Raw genomic sequence first — 22,890 nt, 5'->3', positions numbered from 1 at the left:
TCTAGGAGGAAGATGGGGAACAATATCCTCTCTGATTCTAAAGTAATAAATGCTAATTATAGCAATATGAAAAATACAGAAAGATATAAAGAGGGAAATAGAAATTATTCATACAGAACTGATGACTATGTATTTTTTCATGAAGTTCCTCCTAATCTCTTTAAATTTTTTAAAAGAAAGTTAGAAGTCTGTGTCCAGTCAAGAAAATATGGAAATTAAATACAGGGAAATGTGTCCAAAGATACTGAAAGATTGAGAAAGCAAAAAGAGGACACTGAGATAACTGATAACGTTAGTAACTGCAGGAAGAAGCTTCCTCTAGAGTTGGGTGAACAAAAGAGAAGAGATGGGGTGAGCGAGCTTAGAGGACAGTCCCTCCATGGCTGGGAGGTTTAGCTATAAAATGGAGGATGAGAATTAAATCACCTACTTTACGAACCATGAGATTAAAAATTATGAAAGGTCTTTACTTTCAAACCAGAAAGCACTGTTCACATATACACACATACACACACACACACACACACACACACACACAGATTTTTAGATTTTAAAACAAAGACCAAAATCCGTGATTCAACAAATCACAGGCAACAATCCAGGATGAGATCCCATTCTTCTTGAGAAAGACAAGGGATCCTTGAGTTTTCTTTAAGTCTGTGAAGCCTGGTGATGCCAGGGAGGGAGGGAGAGACCAGGCTGAAGCTTGGTTCAAACTAAAGAGCATCTAGTGGAGCTTCCATCCCTCAGCATCTCTCAGAAATCCAAGCATAGTGAACTGTCTAGTGGTGGCACCATGCTACCTCCTCTTTCCTTTCTTAATTTTTCACTTTCTCTCTTTGCCTCTCCTCATTTCACCTCTTTTATTCTCACTCTTCCTTATCACTTTGGTTTCCTAGTATCTCCTAATATCAAAGTGTTTCATCCATGTCTCCACCCACTGCCCCCGCGCCCCCCCCCCCAAAAAAAAGAGAAAGAAAGAAAAAGATCAGCTTCTGGGAAAATGCCTAAGAACACAATTTCTATGCTCCTAGTGGAAAAAAAAAAAAAAAAAAAAACCACACCAAGCACTCTCTTCCTTCTTCTGAAAAAGCAGAGGACATTTCCCCTTTATTGAACTCTCCTTTTGGAGGGTCACCTGGGCTGTACGGCACAGTGTTTCAGAGAGTCAGATATGGAAAGAACCAAACTACCCAGTTTGATCCTGGTGGTGAGACCTTGGGCAAGTCACTTAGCCTTTCTGGGCTTCATGCTCCACCCCTGAAACACAGATGTAGTACTTAGTACCTACTTCATAGAGTTGTTGGGAGAATTGAATGAATTCACATCTCTAAAGTACTTAGAATCCTATCCATAGTGAGTATTCAAAAATAAGAGCTGACATCATTATTGCTATTATTATTATTTAGAATTAGACAATCCTTGTCTCTACTGTATGAGTTGAGTAATTTGGCTCCATGTGGTTTGATATGTTACAGAGGCTCATAAAAATGTCTCTTTGGGGGAAGAAAAAGAATAGTTAATATACATGATGGCATTTCCTTCAGATATTTTTATTAAAAAAAAATTTACATACTTCTGCTTTTGCTTTTCTTAAACCAACAGCATACGAGGCAGCACAGAGCCAGCCACGAGACCCCTGAGCACAGGGAAGCAGCCAGGATGATGGTGGGCCTCTCGGATGGAGTTGCAGGTAAGACAGCAAACAGCCTGGAGCGAGCTGTAAAATTGACCCCTGTTAAAAAAAAAAACAAAAAAACAAAATAATAACAATAGCATATTAATAAGATGCTAAAATAAAATATTGTGGAAAAGATATGGTTACAATAGTACCTGGCACATAGTTGATTCAATAAATATTTATTGAATTAGATGGTTCAATATATGAGTCAATAATAAATCCGAGACTCATATTTCTAAAGAATTTCAAGATTCCAACAATAATATATGATTGTTCTTTCCACTTCTGTCCATTATGATGGGGAATTCTTCCAATGCTCTCCTATTTTCAGACCTTTTTTCTCCACCAGTGCAAAGCTGTAGCTTCACTCTCATGTTCCACTAATTAGAACAGAAGCACTCCGGACTCCAGATTGCATGAAACTACTTGCTATGACATATGTATCTCATTTCAAATACAACATGTAACACATCAAAACAAGGGCACAGAGACTCCTAATATGGAACCAAGAGAATTTCTAAGGTCCACAAGAATTTTGTTATCTGGAAAACTAGGGGTAGAGCAGGGGTAGATGGATAGAGCCACCGTGGCTATGGAAGAAGGGGCAGAATGGCCATTCCCTTCAGAGAGCACATCTTTCTAAGAACTCGTCTCAAACTCCTCCCTGTTTTGTAGACTGACAAATTTGGTTCTCACTCCATTAGTGTTTTTGAAGCAAGGTAAAAAAGAATCTAAAAAAGCAACAAAACAAAACAAACAAACAAACCCTTGTCTATACACACAAAAACCTGTACACACATCTTTGTAGCACCTCAATAACCACCAAAACCTGGAAACAATCCAAATGTTCTTCAACAGATGAATGAATAAACCAACTGTGTTTTTTTCAGGCAATGGAGTAAGACTCAGCCAAAGAGAGAAAGAGAAAAAGAAAAAGGAGTGGGGAGGAGGATGAGGAGGAGAGGGAAGGAGGATGGAGGGAGGGAGGGAGGGAGGGAGGGAGGGAGGAAGGAAGGAAGGAAACTATTAATAATCTGTAACAACTGAGATGAACATCCAAAGCATTATGCTGAGTGAGGAAAGCCCATCTCTAAGGGGTACATATGATATGATTCCATTCATATGACATTTTAGAAAAGACAAAATTATAGAGATGGAGAACAGACCAGTGGTTGCAGGGATTAGTGGGAGGATGTGAGGACAGAGGAACAGCATAAGGGAGACTTCTGGGAAATGTTCTGTATCCTGTTGTGGTGGTGATTACATGAATCTATATATATCTTTGGATTTATAAAATGACCCACCAAAAAAACCCATCATTTTTACTGTATGTTATTTCAAAAAATAAAAATTTAAAAACTTTGCCTATCATTTTGGGAATGATAGATATGTTCATTATCTTAACTGTGGGGATGGTTTCATGGAAGTATAGATTCATCAAAGCTTATCTAACTGTATGCTTTAAATATGTATAGCTTATCATATGTCGATTATATCTCAAGACAAAAATTTTAAGTCAAAAATAAAGCACTTGCCTGTGATCATAAGTTAGTTATAACCAGCATTTTTGAGTAGGTCGTTCAAAACAAACAAACCCCAAATCTCTGCTTTCATCTGAATAATTCAGGCAAAAGCAGAGTTTGTATTTTCTCTACTCAAGGAAACACCATGTTTTCTTTGCTGTGCTTTCCTTGGGCTGAAACTGACAATTTGATTGGAGGCCACAGTTAGAGCTCCAGTCTCTTGACTCCTGGCTGACTCAGTCCCAAAGCTACTGTAACAAAATTATCTAGAAATGCTTCTCCTGTGGGTACATCTTATCCTTGAGCCATATTTGGCTTGTTTGTTATCAATTAGTTGCTGTTTATGGGCAACTGAATAAGCTAACTCTAGCCCAGAGACAGGGGTATGGATTTTACTAGGGATTCCCAGAATTTAAAACAAAATTCTTTATTCTTTTATCCGTTTTCCAATAACTGCTCAGTGATTGTTTACTTCACCACGTAGATAAGTCACTGTTCTCATTCTTAAGATATTTACAAGCTAATAAATGAAATAAGATACACATACAAATGTTTTCCATACAAATCAGAATGTGACCCATGCCACCAGAATAATGCAAATCAATTGCTTGGGAAGGTTATTTTCTAGCAATATGATTGGGGAAAGCTTCCCAGAGGAGAGAGTATCTAGATGGGGATTTGAAGGTTGAGCAAATAAAGACAGAAAAGAGAAAAAAAGCAATCAATGTTGAAAATAGTACTGCCAGGAAATACTAGGAATCAGTGCAGGAAAGCATGTGAGGCAAAGTTTGGTGGGCATTAAATGTCAAAAGCCAAAAGGCCCTTGACAACATTCTGAAGGCAATGAGGTGTCATAGATGGAAAAATTCTGACCTGAGAAGTGGCATGAGCTACCTGGGATATAGAAGATCAAGCCATGGAAGTGTTTAGAACACAAATAATGACAGAGAGGCTGAAGTCAGGCCTAAGGTTTATAAGCCTGGAGCAGTAACCTGAGTCTAAGGGTGAAGACCACCAGTTTTTAAATATTTTTAGCAGCAGAACATTATTTAAATGTAATCTTAGGCAGAATCTCAGTACACTCACTTATTCATAAACAAATATTTATTTGGTTTTTTTTTTTTTTTTTAACACCCTGAGGATGTAATGCTGAACTAAGCAGAAGTCCTGTCCCTTCTGGGACTTAGGTGCTAATGGGGGACACAGCAGGCAGGCAATAGACAAACAAGCAAATACACAGATACTCTGACGCTAAGGGAGTGATGAGTGCCATGCAGAAGTCAGAGAATGGCTGGAGAGGGGAGCAGGGTTGAGACTGTGGTGTAGACAGAGTGAGGCAGACAAGGGCTCTCTGAGGAGGTGACATTTGAAAAGAAACCTGGGTGAACTGGTGAGTGAGCCATGAGAAGTTAGGGAGGAGGAATATTCCAGACTCGGAAATGGCCACTGCAGTTGAGTTTTTCTGGGTTGGGTGGCAGGGTGCATCCCATCTCAGCCCAGCGGCCCTGGAGAACCCCCTAAGAGTCCCATGGCTCCAGGAAATGGTTAGAGAAACCACAGCCTAGACCATGGTAATGACAATGCACGTGGAAAGGCTGGGTGGGAAGTCGGTAGAACAAACTTACAGACACCCTGCCCTCTTGACAGTGTCTCAGGAAGTTCAGAAACAGATAAATGAGCTGGATTAGTCCACATGTTATAAAGACTTATGAGGATTCCATATATACTTGGTTAGACCTATGTAACTTCTCAGTTCCTCAATTTCTATATTTCCAAAATAGCATAGCGATTATAGTCAATGATACTGTATAATAAACTTCAAAGTTGCTAAGAGACTAGGTCTTAATTGTTCTCACCACAAAAAAGAATGATAATTATGTGATGTGATAATTATGCAATGTGATATAGGTGTTAGCTAACACTACAGGGATAATCATATGGCAATATATAAATATATCAAACCAACATGCTGTACACCTTAAACTTATACAATGTTATGTCAATTGTATCTCAGTAGAAAATAAATTATATATATGTATATATATACACATATATATTTAATGAACTAAGTCCTTAATTATAAATCTTTGGTGTATCTATGGAGCTGAAGAAATGTACGTCATTGTATGCAGTGATTAATGAAACATTGATTAAAGTGATATCTATTTCCACTTAAGAACATAAAGACATGGACAATCTTGGAAACTTTAGAAAGACAGATTGCCAATTTCCATGATCTAAATAAAATCAGGAATCACAATTGCCATTATCTGTCATCTCTGGGCATTAAGCAGATGTTGAATTCTGTCCTTTTTCTTCAGTTTTAAGAAAAATAAATAAATAATGAGACAAAAAAATAGTAAAATAGGAATAATGATGTGTTCCTCTCTCTATGGGAGAAGAGGGAAAATAATGAAAATGATTGCAAGTCTTCTGCTTGATTCAGGGATGAAGCAACAATTACAGTCCCATGAATCAATGCTTGTCACAACTATTCTTTTGGAGCTTATTAAAAAGGAGGAATGTCATTGAGTGGCCTATCAACGTGAGGATGAGAGCTGCTTTCCCAAATAATTCCAGCCTTAGACATTGATACACCTGGAAACGAGGAGTCACTCTCTGGATCTGTACTGGTAATGAACATGTGGCTATGGGGTCACAGAAGTGCAGCCTTCTGATGTTTTCTATTTCTCCTCCATCTTTTCTCTTCTCACTTAAACAGAGTCTCACCTCATAGAGTCAGTCTTGAAAATTACGAAGAATAATTTAAGGAAAATTCTAAAGGAAAACTTCTCAAGATGATTCCTCATTTAGGGGACTTTACAAGCCGAAGGTGGAAATTAAAGGAAGCAGTAGTCCAGTAAATGTGAACACCAGGGCCAGCTCAAAATCACACTGTCACTGAGAAGCTTCTGTCTACACTGTAGTTTACATCCAGTTGTATAACTTATGCCTTAAAATAAACGTGATGAAGTATCTAGTCTTAGTTAACCACTGAGGAAACTGGAGGGCAATGGTCTTTTAAATATGCAACAAATCGGGACCAAAATATCCAGCTCTGCATGTGTCACCCTTCAAAATATATCCTTGGGAATCCCATGGTCAAGGCGCTGAACATTCTTCTCCATGAATCTGTACTTACATCAGGACAACGTCTTAGGTATTAAAAGAATAGCTGCCCTACAAAATTAATAATATTACCTGACCCCAGATGATATTCCCTTTGTGAAGAAAAATTGTCCAAAACTTGGAACTGAGAGAAAAATAATGATTACAGATCTTAACAATATCATACTGGAGCATTTTCGAACAAGCCCATCCAAGGTTTTTCAAATTCTCTGGAACACACTTTTGTTTGACTTAATATTCAATATTTAGGGGTCCACTCTTGTGAATTTGTAGAAGATTGGTAAGCTGCAAGTGATTTTCATCCAGTAAGAATGTAAGTGATATTTGTAGACATGCAACTCAAAGATAAGAGTTTGACTGCCCTGTATCCAATTTAGCAAACTGATTTCAAAGCAGTCCTTCCCAGGCTATAAACCTTGCCATCTTCCTGGTTCCCTCATTAAAGAGTAAAGTAACTTGTTGACAAGTACTCATTATATATTTTCATGAGAGCCATATTTTTCATTTTTTGAAAAGTATACTGGTGGTTTGAATTTAAGTTTCATGAAGGAGAACTAATACCTGGCCTTAATTCAATATTTGTTGTTGGGTTTCAGACACCTCACATCAAAACATTTAATTTCCTTTGCCATTTCCAATACCTAAGCAGTTTAAATCCACTCATGATTGTTCTAGTGTATTTTTTAAAACTTTGCATTATCACAGCTGTGCATTAACTACTTTCCACAACTGCATGTCTTAAGTACCAGACTAATTTCCCTGACTCAAATTAATAATTGATTATAATTATCTACCTTTCAGTTCAAACGTGATGTTAGTATTTTTAGAATTTTTTCAGATGCTCTCTTAGGTGAGGAGGGTTTTTTTCTGGTAAATTACAATATTGGATGCAATATTTAAATCACTTTTTTCAAGTGGTAATTCTGTGTCTCTATCAGAGTTCAATCCTTTATAAAAAGGATGTCCAAAACTGGACTCTCGCCACTCCTCTGTAGGGAGCAGCCTGGACTCTACCCATCATGGAAATGGGAGAGTAGTATTTTTCATAAGCTCATCTGGCTTTGAAGTTTAAGTAACATATTATTCACTACGAAGTTATTGAATAGTATTACACTCTAATAAAGCAAAATTTGTCAAGAATACTTCCCAAGGGAGAAGGTTTCTCTTTAATGTTTTGTCAAGAAGAACTGGATCATATAAGCAATTTACACACACCTTATACCTACACTTCTAAAGTACCAGGATTTTGAATGGGTATAGTCACCATTTTAAAGGTGGGGGTGGGACAGTGGATGAGGAGGGCAGGACTGAAAGATAAGATTTCATAATACTCGATACCCCAGGACTCTCCTTATAAATTAAAATTCTTAAATTAATACCCAACCAAATTACATCAAATGTCACAGAAAAAAAATAGAACATTCAAAGTAAATTTTAATAACTAGAGGAAAATGTACATTTGGATTCTTGCTTACCATGATTCTCATGAGGCTTAATTTCTACATGTGTTCTTGCTTCTCACACCTTAATGATACAACCAAGGGAATTTTTTCTCTAAACTACAATGACTTCTTATTCATGATAGAAGCTAGTCCCATTATAAAGGAGAAGGGGTTATATTTTTTTTAAAAAAAGGAACAGATAATAAAAACACACTGTGCTGAAATTACCTGGAGGGGAAGTGACAGTAAAAATAAAGTGCCAATTTGACCCAGAGATCAAAACTGCCAAGTTGGAGAACCTCACATAACCATCTTGAGTTTCTGCCTGAGTACATCCTACAAATAAACACAAAACCAAAAAGTGAATGTTAGTTACCTACACAAGAGCGATTACTTCAAGTCTTCCCTGTAGAGAGGCAAATGAACAATATAGAAAAAAATTTAATTGAAGAGGTTACTAAATCCATCAGGCTTCTCTTAGACAAATCTTGGAAGCAAATAATCCAAGATAGAATAATAACAACAACAGTCAACATATATTGAAAGCTTACTATGCCAGACGTTGTGCTTTATATTCATCATTGTACATAAACTACACAACCCTATAAACTATACTATTACCAATATTCTAGAGATTAAGAAATAGACTCAGGGGCTTCCCTGGTGGCGCAGTGGTTGAGAGTCTGCCTGCCGATGCAGGGGACACGGGTTCGAGCCCTGGTCTGGGAAGATCCCACATGCCGCGGAGCAACTAGGCCCATGAGCCACAACTACTGAGCCTGCGCGTCTGGAGCCTGTGCTCCGCAACAAGAGAGGCCGCGATAGTGAGAGGCCCGCGCACCGCGATGAAGAGTGGCCCCCACTTGCCGCAATTAGAGAAAGCCCTCGCACAGAAATGAAGACGCAACACCAGCCATAAATAAATAAATAAATAAATAAATAAATAAATAAATAAATAAATAAAAAGAAATAGACTCAGGAAAGGTTAAATTACATGGTGAGGGGGTTATAGCTCAAATCTGCCTGTTTTCAAAGTTTGTATTCTTAGCCACTATTATATACTGACTATTTAAATGTCTCTCAAGAAAGAAAGTCTATTCTCTTTCTAGGTGGTCAGTTTCTAGGCTCTGCCTCTCTTCTATTCAAGGGATCTGTGGTTTATGCGGTGACAGAGTTAGGCCAATAGATCAGGACCACAGCAATGCATCAAATCAAGAGTGATAAAGGCTACCCTGTTCAGCAACTTGGATTGTCTGGGCTATGGTTTCCCTGAATAAAATGCAAAAAGGAAAGCTGACATCTTCTAACAATAGGCCATCCATTTATAAAGTAAAAGAAGGAAACTTAGCTCTGGATCCCATTCACAATGCCTTTAATTAGTCTTCTGACTCCACTATCCTCAAATTACTTTGCTAATTAACAGCTGCTCCATTTCACTCTGGAAATGTCACTATGATTGGTATGATGGACAATGAGATAGGAAAGTGGTCCTAATGTTTAAAAATTGGTTTGAGATCTTTAAGGCTGAAAGGTATCATAAAGATAGAATATGCATAGTGCTCTATTTCTCAATTCAATTGCTCAATCCTTTTTGGGAAAATATTGTCTTTCTTCATCAATTTTGCAGAGCTAACTAAAATTTCCTTTTTCAGAAACATCCTTTCCTTCATCTCTTCAGAGTCCCAAAATAAATAAAATGCCCAGAAAAAATGGAAATAAATAAGCCAAGACTCAAATAAATGATAGGCACCAAGACAAATGCCGTTTATACTCTTTAAAACCTATATGCATCAAAATTATGGTCAATAAACTCTTGCAAACAATGAACTGCAGAGTACAGATGTTCAACATGAAATCATTTGCTACAGTTTTCCCTTTGACAAACGTTCTTATTGTTCCCATCTTTGGAGGAATACAAAGCAGCATTTAATCAAAATGTGTCCGGCGAGCACAGTGAGTCTGCCTCATAGAACAGCCGCCAAACTGCCTAATGGAAAGTACTTTAGCTCCAAATGGGTTTGCTTTTGTGTTAAATACCAGCTTGCCTCAGAGATCTCTACAAAGATTCCCATATATATCTACAATATTCTCAGCTTTGAAGCATATGTGCCCCAGAGCTGAGGCAGTTTGCTGCCAAGTACAGTGCATTACTCCGGGGTTCATCATATCTCTGGAATGGTAATTGTAAAATAGACAAATGTCATTGACAGGCTCCCTGATCAAGCTGGTCCTGGCTGAGGGAACCTGGGAAGAGATGGGGTGTTGGGCTTCACACAAGATTGAAGCTGATGACATGCTTTATCAGGGAATGCTACTTGAATGTGATTCTGTAGGGCATAGGGTTTCTAAAATACTTTTCACCCCCAAAACTATCCCTCTTACCCCTAGCTATCCACACTAGCAAACTGTTACATCATTAATGTTAAGAGTTTTTTTTTAGTATTAAGAACACATTTTTTCTACAACTAGGATCTATAGCTAAATATCAAAGGATCTGAAGGACCCTAAAATAATTGTCTTTGTGTATATAAACCCACTTTTGGTTATAACCTCTTTTTTTTTTTTGACCTGAAGAGGATTTACTGAGACAAAAGAACATGAAGTTAAACTGCAGAACAAAAGATTTAGGCTAGACATATAGATCAGGTTTTGTTATTGTTAATTTATTTTTCTGCATGAATTACTTAGAATAAGTTAAGGTAATCCATGCCAAATGGTTTTGCTTCCATTCTTTCTGAAGTTAAGGAGAAATATTTCATGATGGCTTCAAGAGATACTTTCAATCATTGAAATAGAGTGTTTGGTGATGTGGGCATTCTACAAAGAAAAAGACACAAGATTTTTTTCCTCTTTCATGACACTCACACACATGCACAAAAACGTGTGCATATAATATGACCTCAGCCCATTCCTCATACGCTCTCATTGAATCTCCCAAAGAGGACAACGGTGACTATACTGATCCAGAGGAGTCAGTTAGCTTAAGCATGAGTTGGTGTTAATGGAGGAAAATAACAAACGGTTTCATGCCTCATTCATTTTGCATGATCCAATATGATTCTAAGCTAGACAGTGATGATATCCTTGGGATAACAGAGAGGAAACCAATGAAGAATTGGGGGGAGTATGTGTCAGGAGTGGGGCACAGTAAAGTATGGAGGCTGAGTAAGGTATAGTAGAGGAGTAGGTATGGGATATGATAAGGTATGGAGTGTGAGTAAGGAATTGGGTATGGGTAATGTATGCAGTATGGCAAGGTACATATTTTATAGGAGGCATGTGAATGAGCTTAGACTCAAAGCCAGGGTAGAGCAAGAAGTAACTGGAAGAGGGCAGACAGCAGAAGCAAGAAGAACTACAATCCTGCAGCCTGTGGAACAAAAACCACATTCACAGAAAGATAGACAAGATGAAAAGGCAGAGGGCTATGTACTAGATGAAGGAACAAGATAAAAGCCCAGAAAAACAAGTAAATGAAGTGGAGATAGGCAACCTTCCAGAAAAAGAATTCAGAATAATGATAGTGAAGATGATCCAGGACCTCGGAAAAAGAATGGAGACAAAGATTGAGAAGATGTAAGAAATGTTTAACAAAGACCTAGAAGAATTAAAGAACAAACAAACAGAGATGAACAATACAATAACTGAAATGAAAAATACCCTAGAAGAAATCAATAGCAGAATAACTGAGGCAGAAGAACGGATAAGTGACCTGGAAGTCAGAATAGTGGAATTCACTGCTGCTGAACAGAACAAAGAAAAAAGAATGAAAAGAAATGAAGACAGCCTAACTGACCTCTGGGACAACATTAAACGCAACAACATTCGCATTATAGGGGTCCCAGAAGGAGAAGAGAGAGAGAAAGGACCAGAGAAAATATTTGAAGAGATTATAGTTGGAAAGTTCACCAACACGGGAAAGGAAATAGCCACCCAAGTCCGGGAAGCACAGAGAGTCCCATACAGGATAAACCCAAGGAGAAACACGCCGAGACACATAATAATCAAATTGGCAAAAATTAAAGACAAAGAAAAATTATTGAAAGCAGCAAGGGAAAAATGACAAATAACATACAAGGGAACTCCCATAAGGTTAACAGCTGATTTCTCAGCAGAAACTCTACAAGCCAGAAGGGAGTGGCATGATATACTTAAAGTGATGAAAGGGAAGAACCTACAACCAAGATTATTCTACCCGGCAAGGATCTCATTCAGATTCGATGGAGAAATCAAAAGCTTTACAGACAAGTAAAAGCTAAGATAATTCAGCACCACTAAACCAGCTCTACAACAAATGCTAAAGGAACTTCTCTAAGTGGAAAACACAAGAGAAGGAAAGGACCTGCAATAACAAACCCAAAACAATTAAGAAAATGGTAATAGGAACATACATATTGATAATTACCTTAAACGTGAATGGATTAAATGCTCCAACCAAAAGACACAGGCTTGCTGAATGGATACAAAAACAAAACCCATATATATGCTGCCTACAAGAGACCCACTTCAGACCTAGGGACACATACAGACCAAAAGTGAGGGGATGGAAAAAGATATTCCATGCAAATGGAAATCAAAAGAAAGCTGGAGTAGCAATACTCATATCAGATAAAATAGACTTTAAAATAAAGAATGTTGCAAGAGACAAGGAAGGACACTACATAATGATGAAGGGATCAATCCGAGAAGAAGATACAACAATTTATATATATATATATATATATATGTGTACCCAACATAGGAGCACCTCAATACATAAGGCAACTGCTAACAGCTATAAAAGAGGAAATTGACCGTAACACAATAAAAGTGGGGGACTTTAACACCTCACTTACACCAATGGACAGATCATCCAAACAGAAAATTATAAGGAAACACAAGCTTTAAATGACACAATAGACGAGATAGATTTAATTGATATTTATGGGACATTCCATCCAAAAATGGCAGATTACACTTTCTTCTCAAGTGCACACGGAACCTTCTCCAGGATAGATCACATCTTGGGTCACAAGTCAAGCCTCGGTAAATATAAGAAAATTGAAATCATATCAAGCATCTTTTCTGACCACAACACTATGAGATTAGAAATAAATTACAGGGAAAAAAATGTTAAAACACAAACACATGGAGGCTAAACAATACGTTACTAAATAACCAAGAGATCACTGAAGAAATCAAAGAGGAAATCAAAAAATACCTAGAGACAAATGACAATGTAAACATGACGATCCATAACCTATGGGATGCAGCAAAAGCAGTTCTAAGAGGGAAGTTTATAGCAATACAAGCCTACCTCAAGAAACAACAAAAACCTCAAATAAACAGTCTAACCTTACACCTAAACGGACTAGAAAAGAAGAACAAACAAAACCCAAAGTTAGCAGAAGGAAAGAAATCATAAAGATCAGAGCAGAAATAAATGAAATAGAAACAAACAAAATAATAGCAAAGATCAATAAAACTGAAAGCTGGTTCTTTGAGAAGAAAAACAAAATTGATAAACCATTACCCAGACTCATCAACAAAAAGAGGGAGAGGACTCAAATCAATAAAATTAGAAATGAAAAAGGAGAAGTTACAACAGACACTGCAGAAATACAAAGCAACCTAAGAGACTACTACAAGCAACTCTATGCCAATAAAATGGACAACCTGGAAGAAATGGACAAATTCTTAGAAAGGTATAACCTTCCAAGTCTGAACCGGGAAAAATAGAAAATACGAGCAGACCAATCACAAGTAATGAAATTGAAACTGATATTAAAAATCTTCCAACAAACAAAAGCCCAAGACCAGATGGCTTCACAGGCGAATTCTATCAAACATTTAGAGAAGAGCTAACACTCATCCTTCTCAAACTCTTCCAAAAAATTGCAGAGAAAGGAACACTCCCAAACTCATTCTATGAGGCCACCATCACCCTGATACCACAACCAGACAAAGATACTACAAAAAAAGAAAATTACAGACCAATATCACTGATGAATATAGATGCAAAAATCCTCAACGAAATACTAGCAAACAGAATCCAACAACACATTAAAAGGATCATACACCACGATCAAGTGGGATTTATCCCAGGGATGCAAGGATTCTTCAATATACGCAAATCAATCAATGTGATACACCATATTAACAAACTGAAGAATAAAAACCATATGATCATCTCAATAGATGCAGAAAAAGCTTTTGACAAAATTCAACACCCGTTTATGATAAAAACTCTCCAGAAAGTGGGCATAGAGGGAAACGACCTCAACATAATAAAGGCCATATATGACAAACCCACAGCAAACATCATTCTCAATGGTGAAAAACTGAAAGTATTTCCTCTAAGATCAGGAACAAGACAAGGATGTCCACTCTCGCCACTATTATTCAACGTAGTTTTGGAAGTCCTAGCCACAGCAATCAGACAAGAAAAAGAAATAAAATGAATCCAAATCGGAAAGAAGAAGTAAAACTGTCACTGTTTGCAGATGACATGATACTATACATAGATAATGCTAAAGATGTCACTGGAAAACTACTAGAGCTAATCAATGAACTTGGTAAAGTTGCAGGATACAAAATTAATGCACAGAAATCTCTTGTATTCCTATACACTAACAACAAAAGATCAGAAAGCGAAATTAAGGAAACAATCCCATTCACTACTGCAACAAAAAGAATAAAATACCTAGGAATAAACCTACCTAAGGAGACAAAAGACCTGTATGCAGAAAACTATAAGACACCAATGAAAGAAATCAAAGATAACACAAACAGATGCAGAGATATACCATGTTCTTGGATTGGAAGAATCAACATTGTGAAAAAGACTATACTACCCAAAACAATCTACAGATTCAATTTAATCCCTATCAAATTACCAATGGCATTTTTTACAGAACTAGAACAAAAAATCTTAAAATTTGTATGGAAACACAAAACACCCCAAATAGCCAAAGCAATCTTGAGGGAAGAAAACGGAGCTGGAGGAATCAGATTCCCTGACTTCAGACTATACTACAAAGCTAGAGTAATCAAGACAACATGGTACTAGCACAAAAACAGAAATATAGATCAATGGAACAGGATAGAAAGCCCAGCCACTCACATATGGTCACCTTATCTTTGATAAAGGAGGCAAGAATATACAATGGAGAAAAGACAGCCTCTTCAATAAGTGGTGCTGGGAAAACTGGACAGCTACACGTAAAAGAATGAAATTAGAACACTCCCTAACACCATACACAAAAATAAACTCAAAATGGATTAAAGACCTAAATGTAAGACTGGACACTATAAAACTCTTAGAGGAAAACATAGGAAGAACACTCTTTGACATATATCACAGCAAGATCTTTTTTGACCCACTGCCTAGAGTAATGGAAATAAAAACAAAAATAAACAAATGGGACCTAATGAAACTTAAAAGCTTTTACACAGCAAAGGAAATCATAAACAAGACAAAAAGACAACCCTCAGAATGGGAGAAAATATTTGCAAACAAAGCAACTGACAAAGGATTAATCTCCAAAATTTACAAGCGGCTCATGCAGCTCAATATCAAAAAAACAAACAACCCAATCAAAAAATGGGCAGAAGACCTAAAGAGATATTTCTCCAAAGAAGACATACAGATGGCCCAGAGGCACATGAAAAGCTGCTCAACATCACTAATTATTAGAGAAATGCAAATCAAAACTACAGTGAGGTATCACCTCACACTGGTTAGAATGGGCATCATCAGAAAATGTACAAACAAGAAATGCTGGAGAGGGTGTGGAGAAAATGGAACCGTCTCGCACTGTTGGTAGGAATGTAAATTGATTCAGCCACTATGGAGAACAGCATGGAGATTTCTTAAAAAACTAAAAATAGAATTACCATATGACCCAGCAATCCCACTACTGGGCATATACCCAGAGAAAACCGTAATTCAAAAAGACACATGCACCCCAATGTTCATTGCAGCACTATTTACAATAGCCAGGTCATGGAAGCAACCTAAATGCCCATCGACAGAAGAATGGATAAAGATGTGGTACATATATACAATGGAATATTACTCAGCCATAAAAAGGAACGAAATTGGGTCATTTGCAGAGACGTGGATGGACCTAGAGACTGTCATACAGAGTGAAGTAAGTCAGAAAGAGAAAAACAAATATCGTATATTAACGCATATATGTGGAATCTAGAAAAATGGTACAGATGAACCGGTTTGCAAGGCAGAAATAGAGACACAGATGTAGAGAACAAATGTATGAACACCAAGGGGGAATTGGGGGAGGGGGTGGTGGTGGGATGAATTGGGAGATTGGGATTGACATATATACACTAATATGTATAAAATAGATAACTAATAAGAACCTGCTGTATAAAAAATAAATAAATAAAACTCAAAAAAAAAGTTCTGAAATACGTTGCAGCATAGATGAATCTTGAGGACATTATGCTAGGTGAAATCAACCAGTCACAGAAGGACTAACACTGTATGATTTAATGTATATGAAGTATCTAAAATAGTAAAACTTATAGAAGCAATGAACAGAATGGTGGTTTTTGATTTTCATATGCACAAGCTCCAGGGAAGTAAATGAAGCTAGCAGTGGTACTCGGACTGAACAGGAAGGTAACGGAGGACCAAGAAAGCTGGAGAGGAGAAAATGAGCTCTCAGGGCCTGTTCTGGGCCAGGCGCTTTGCATTTGCCATCACATTTATTCTTTATAACATTGAGAGCCAGTGTTTCTGTTTCCCCATAGAAACCACATTGTACCTATATCTTGATACTGTACCAGAGAATCATCTGTACATGATTAGAGGGCCATGCCCTTTACCTTACACCATACTGAAGATACGGGTATGACAATAATGCTCCTCACCATGCCGGCAGGGGTGGGGGTAGGTGGGCAGATGGTTTGTTAATTATTTCCTGCCAACCTAATGTTCCCTTTTGCAGTCACTGGCATTGTAGACTGGTGGTGAAGGGGATTTCTTCCAAACTAACAAAGATACTGAGTATTAGCGACTTTTGTTATAGATTCCCAAGGGTAGCAAACATTTCTGTGCAGATGCAATTATAGCAGGTCTTTGAATGTCACAGGTACCTACCTCTCAGCATGGAATCTGATGTCCCTTCCAGAGAAACAGAAATGACCCAAGGCTCTGACGGGGGCCCCAACGACTCTACTCTCCGATTCTGGAAACAGAAAAAAAAGGGAAAAGTTGGACTCAGAAGAGAATTTTGTGAAGTTATCTGAAAAAGAAGAGGATTCACACAGAAACTTTTATAAAACGCACATTCATGAGAAGTAAACAAAGGAAAAAAAATAATAAATAAATATCCTTTCTCATGTTAAGAAGACTATATCAAATTAGCTTACTGAGAGGACAGAAGGGAGATTATTGCAAGAAAAGTTGGGGCAGGGCAGTGAAGAGGAGAAAGGAAAGTTAAGTTTACAGAAAAGGAGAGTGGCATGGTGTGCTGAGGGTCAATAAGGAAGGAAAGATTAAGACGACAAAGCAGGAGAGAGTTGGGTGAGTGCCAGGCTAGAGCAGGAGTGTGGACCTCAGGCCCATGGCCTTCATCCCTCTGTAAGCACGTCAGGGGAGGCATTTTTAAAGTCAAGAGTGGAAAGTTGATTTGAGTATCGTATTTCACTTTTCCCCCCCTTGATATTAGTAAATATAGACAAGATAAAATAGAATCAGAGGGCATGGACACTGAAATTAGAATTAAGCACAGAAGCCTCTTGTTGATGCTGTACTTAACCACATACAGGAGAAATCATTTAAAACAACATAGAACTATAATGCAGATGTGATGGCATAAATTCCTTCATTAGCATATGAAATGACTTCTTCAGATATAGATCCAGCACTTGGAGAAGGCGAGATTTCTGAGAAGATACATGAGACCTACTGTAAGAATCTGCTTGAGGAGAAAAAGTATCAGAATTCTATTTTTACCCTTGATCAAATTCTGGACATTTATAGAAAGTGGAAGGAAAGCAGGCTGTGAAATGGAAGGAAAATAATGAAAGTAGTTAGATGTTCTGAGTGCACCAAATGTCACAGGGTGTGCACTCTGTACATGTGTATCGTGAAGATGATGGAATATGAAACATGCGCCAAATACAACATGGTACCCGGCTCTAAATAAAGATTGTTACCTGTGCACAAGGTACCTGCTTATCCAGAAAAACGAGCTGTGGTTGTACTGTAAGTTCTTTTCCCACTTCTCCATCTGAAGGCTGGACTAGGACTGAAAGACCATAGGGCCGAATATATATCAAGTTCCCAGTTGCGAAATTGCTTGTATTTCTGGCACATGTTAAAAAAGAAAAGAATACATGCCTAAGATTACAGATATCATATCACTGCAGTAGCTTTTTTCCATAATACATTATTACCAGTGAGAAGATTTGCCTTTGCCTTTGTTTCTAGAAACTGAATAATACACTGTATAGCAAACATGATCTTATAACTAAAGAATAATTATATATTTACTTTATATGTTTGCTTTGCCATAGGAAAGAATGCACTGGTTGGGGCGGGGGGGGGGAGGTGGGAGGAGCACATATCATGAACTTAGATTTTTATCACAATTTGTTCATATCAGCTCCAAAAAAGCCTTAGTGAGGCAACTTATCAGACTAAAATATTTAAAGGTGGGGATATGTTCTAAGTATGCTAGTAAACCAGCTCTCCCCCAAGAGGTGCTAGTGTTTTCCAATTTCCACAGTATAAATACATTCACCATGGCTAATTCTGTGGTACCAAGATGACATCACCGAAAAGAACTGGAAAGAGATGCCTGGGAGCAACCTCCCACACCACTGTTTCACATGGAATAGCTCATTTAATCTCACGACAATCCTTTCATATTCATCGTCTCCACAGGATGCTTGCACTAAATAGAATCGACAACTGTGGAATTCATTGATTAATTGATTTCAGTTGAATGAAGTCCTTAGGGAGAATAATACTTATTTATAATTAATATATGCTGAGCACTTACACCCTGTACCAAGTACTATTCTATGCTTTCCACCTATAAACTCATTGCATCTTTAAAGTGACACTATGACATAGGTGCTCTTATTTGCACATGAAGAAACTGAGGTCCAAAAAGGCTTAAGTATTTTGCCAAAGGTCTTACCAAGAGTAAGTGTATGCCCAAGGTCTAGAGCTATACTGTTTTTCATCTCTTTTGAGCACATTAATTGCTGATGTGACTTAGCAATAAAATGGAATAATTATAAAATAAAATAGTTACGTAATTCATGATACCTCAAAACATCTTTTTACCAGAGCTTCGGTATTTTTGAAGACCAAGGCAGCTCTATTAAACGAATATTCTGGGTTATACAACTATTGTCCCATTAAGCCTATTGTGTATTACACATCAGAGGCATGCAATAGAGTTTTAGCAATTAAATGGAGATATATAGACACCATATATCACATATATTACCCTAATATAGGGTAATAGATTACCCTCAAAACACCCTAGGTCAGGTCTAACAAGATTTGATTTTTTTTTTTTTAAATAGTAGCCTACCCAGCCCTCAATTAAATGCTTGTGAGTCAACTACTTGAACCCCTAATCTTTTTTTTGTTTTCTTATGTGAGGAGAAAAGGATATTTATTTTAACAGAGAGTGTATGTGAGGTAAAGGTGACAATTAGTCTTAAGAAGAGGAAACAGTGGAAGAACAAATACAGAGGATCACAAACTATGAAGTTTCTGTAGGGAGCAGTTTCCCTCTCCCCTGAGAATCCTGGAAAATGGGGGATGGGGCATGTGTGGTCCTACGAATCCCTTTTGGTCATTTACCAGCTAAGGCCCTGATCTCTGCTAGAATCACTCACTGGGAATTCAACATACACTAGTCTGATCATCATTTATTAGTTTGCTTAGCCTGAATGAGTAAGGCTCCTTTTTATTTAAAGAAAAAATTGAAATCATATTTTAAAACTCCATGCTATTCATTGCATCCTTCTATGGCTCCTAGGTTATTGGAAAATTCTAACATTGTTACCAGATGCTATTTCTCCACTGGCCTATTTCTTAAAAGCTTTCTGATGCAGGACAGGATGCAGGCTGGCCGTGTAGGTTAAAGAAACCAAAAGACTCCATCCAAGGTCCTGACATAAGTACATTGATGTCTAGAGACGAAGGGATGGGAACCAACTGCCTGAACACTTGCTAAAAGGCCCATCCCTGACACACTTTAAAGTTTATTGTGAGCAAACATCTCTGATTAAATGTAAACAGCATCCCACTGGAGGTCAGAGACTTGCTGCTACAGCATATCCCAAGGTAATACCACTTTAAGCTCCACATAAACTCTTAGGCAGTTTCTAACCTAAAACCTGACCGTAGGTGGTACAGTTTTTTACGATATGTTATAATAGTGCAATAAATCTGTTAGCTTAAAATCGAATCTCCGTGGCCTTTTAGAGAAATCATCATTAAATGCAGGGTCTTGTTAATGATGCCATCGAAGTGAAATTGTTTAATCTGCTAAGGGGGTGAAAGGTCACCAAATTAATTTTTTATAATACATCAACTTGACACGCAATAGGGAAAACTGTAATAGATAAAAGCAAAGGAAAAGGGCACTGTCTTCTTCTGATAGGTCAATAGCAGCCAAGAGAGTCACTCATCCACTTTCTTTCACGATGGGGCTCCTTTTGCATTTAATATGGACACCCAATTAATACCTCAGCACCACAGACAACCTCATTTTAGGTGACTTATAGCAATTTCTCCCCCTTCCATGAAATGAAAGTGATCACAATACATCATAGCATTGTGCGAATTAACGTTAATTGATTCAAGTTACCAAGCAATGATGGGCCACTTATATAACCTAGGCATTATTGGGTGCTAGAAGGGATGGAGGGAAGATTAGATTCCAGTGTCCGTTGCTGTGACGACGGGAATCACCTGACGCCTTGTTAGACAGTTGTAAGGTTCTATTGCTGGCCCCAGTGGGGTCGTCAGTAAACCGGAGTGATGTCCAAACATCATTACCCGCTGCTCCGATATTAAAGCAAAGGGATTAGCAACTTATTGCAAGCAACCTGGATTTGTCATTGTGCTGTCGTTATCCAATTTCCAACCGCTAATGTGACTGTAGCCTGCAGGCAGAGGGACCTACAGCCAAACTTTAAAAAATGGGGGAGGAAAGTTCCCTCCAATCCTCCCAGTTTAACCACTATTTAACGGCTTCCAATAGCCAGCCAGGTATGTGGAAGAATTTTTTTTTTCCTTCAATGCTTAAGTGCTAGCAAAAGAGAAAGACCAAGAAAATACAGAAATGTCTCAGTTCAGAGATCACTACTATTCATTCCAACTCTTGCTTTTTAATCTGCCAGATCTGAAATGCTTCCCCTACAGAAGAGGGGATTGTTTCTATCTGCATGGCAAACTGAGCAAACAAATAAATAAATCATATTGATGAAGGCTAGTCCTGGGCAGTGAGGTGAGGTTGGGGGTTTTGAGATACTTCCTCACTTCCTCTTCAGCCTTTGCCTCCTCAAAGTTACTAAGTCAGGTTCCTATAAAAGAGCCCCATGTTTTGATTAAATTTTTTAAGGTATGCCGTGAGGGAACTTAAATTTCAGAGGAGTTTGCGAGATTCTGTACCCTGGAAGAAGAAAGCAAGTTCTCCACTCAGTTCAGTTTAACAAACAAATGTTAACCCTTCCACTATGTACAAATATTGTTTTAGGCACTATGAGATAAGCAAAGATAAATACAACACCATAACCTCTGTCCCTCAGGAATGTTCTTCCACAGAGTCCGTAAGGCAAGAATGACTTTCCTGCCTATCTTTCAGAACTGACACATACCATTTCATTTATATTTCATAGCCCTCATGCTCCCTGTTAAACCTAGCCAAATGCCCTTAGCTGCCATCAACTCCTAAGAGAGAAAAAAATGTCTTATGATCTCATGGTTTCTTTCTGGCACTATAGCATAGTGATTCCAAACTTAGCACATTACAAGCGTCCAATACATGTTACTATACTAACACTATGACCAATAAGTACCCACCATGCACTTCCTCTGTTCTTAGGTCATTAAGTGCCTCTAGAAAGCCGCCACCTATCTTGGACTGGCCAACTTCAAGTTCTGATACACTCTTGAACTGGTGCACTTACTGCTATGCTCTAATACTTATTATTAAACTCTTATGGTTCTTTGGAATATTTCATTTCAAACTGAGATTTGAGTAACCATAGGCATAGGTTGCACTGTGCCATGAGAATATAAAGACACAAAATAAACATGGCACATCTTCCAACAAGGTCAACTCAGAGGTCAAAACCTAAGTATTTTAGTCAGAAAATTGTTCAAAATAATATTTTATAATAAATCTAGCATGAATATCTTATCTGGGATAATGTAAATTCTGAATACAATTTTTAAGATCATACACAAATATTCAAAATTTCCTGTTTGTGATGGAGTCCCCTAGCAGTCATAGTCTAACCAGGAAAAGAGAAATCACTCAAGATCTTTCTGATGGAAGAGATTTGTTACGGGATATTGGTTGCACAGGAGTATTAGAATAGCAGAGAAGTCAAACTGGTTACATTTCACTATTTGCAACATGTATTTAACGATCACTTATGGTGCATGACACTGCTTAGGTACTCTTGGGAGTATAATAGTAAGTTGAAGCCTTGACCAGCTAATGGATATTATAAAAATAAAAATATACTAATTTTATGAAAAACTAGATTAATGGTTAAGCAGGCTCATATTGAATTAATGATTTCCTTGTAATAGATATAGAATAATGAGATTTAATATACCATATTCTTATTAGACAGTTGTGTAAATGTTTGTTTTCCCTATCTATTAATTTTTAAATCTCTAGATTTTCATATGAGCCATATAATTTTTTGGACATAATAAGTGTTCAATTAATGTTTGGGAAATAAAAAACATTCAAATGTAAGTTTTCATGAGTCTTTATTATATTTAGCTACAACTTCACCATCTGTACACATAAATCTTAAATTGATTGTAAGGTAGTATGGTTCTGGTTCAATTTTGGAATTAGAACTACATGTGCGTGTGGGTGGAAAACTACTGGATGCAGAT

The 22,890-nt window shown here is 37.6% G+C and overlaps 1 protein-coding gene across 6 annotated transcripts in view; it reads right to left on the bottom strand.

Moving 5' to 3' along the window:
* PKHD1 (PKHD1 ciliary IPT domain containing fibrocystin/polyductin) overlaps nucleotides 1–22,890 on the bottom strand; it is a 446,865-nt gene that overhangs the window by 17,514 nt on the left and 406,461 nt on the right. For 4 of the 6 annotated variants that reach the window (XM_061196096.1, XM_061196100.1, XM_061196101.1 and 1 more), the window contains 4 exons: nucleotides 17,940–18,090; nucleotides 16,879–16,966; nucleotides 8,004–8,111; nucleotides 1,577–1,735 (listed from right to left, as the gene is read on the bottom strand). In XM_061196096.1, the coding sequence (XP_061052079.1) occupies nucleotides 1,577–1,735; nucleotides 8,004–8,111; nucleotides 16,879–16,966; nucleotides 17,940–18,090 (506 nt within the window). The remainder of the gene's footprint in view (nucleotides 1–1,576; nucleotides 1,736–8,003; nucleotides 8,112–16,878; nucleotides 16,967–17,939; nucleotides 18,091–22,890) is intronic. The other 2 variants (XM_061196098.1, XM_061196099.1) reach the window with 2 other exon arrangements.

The sequence above is a fragment of the Eubalaena glacialis genome, chromosome 7 (assembly GCF_028564815.1).
Source record: "Eubalaena glacialis isolate mEubGla1 chromosome 7, mEubGla1.1.hap2.+ XY, whole genome shotgun sequence".
NCBI lineage: Eukaryota > Metazoa > Chordata > Mammalia > Artiodactyla > Balaenidae > Eubalaena > Eubalaena glacialis.
This window is presented reverse-complemented; position numbering and strand designations above follow the sequence as displayed.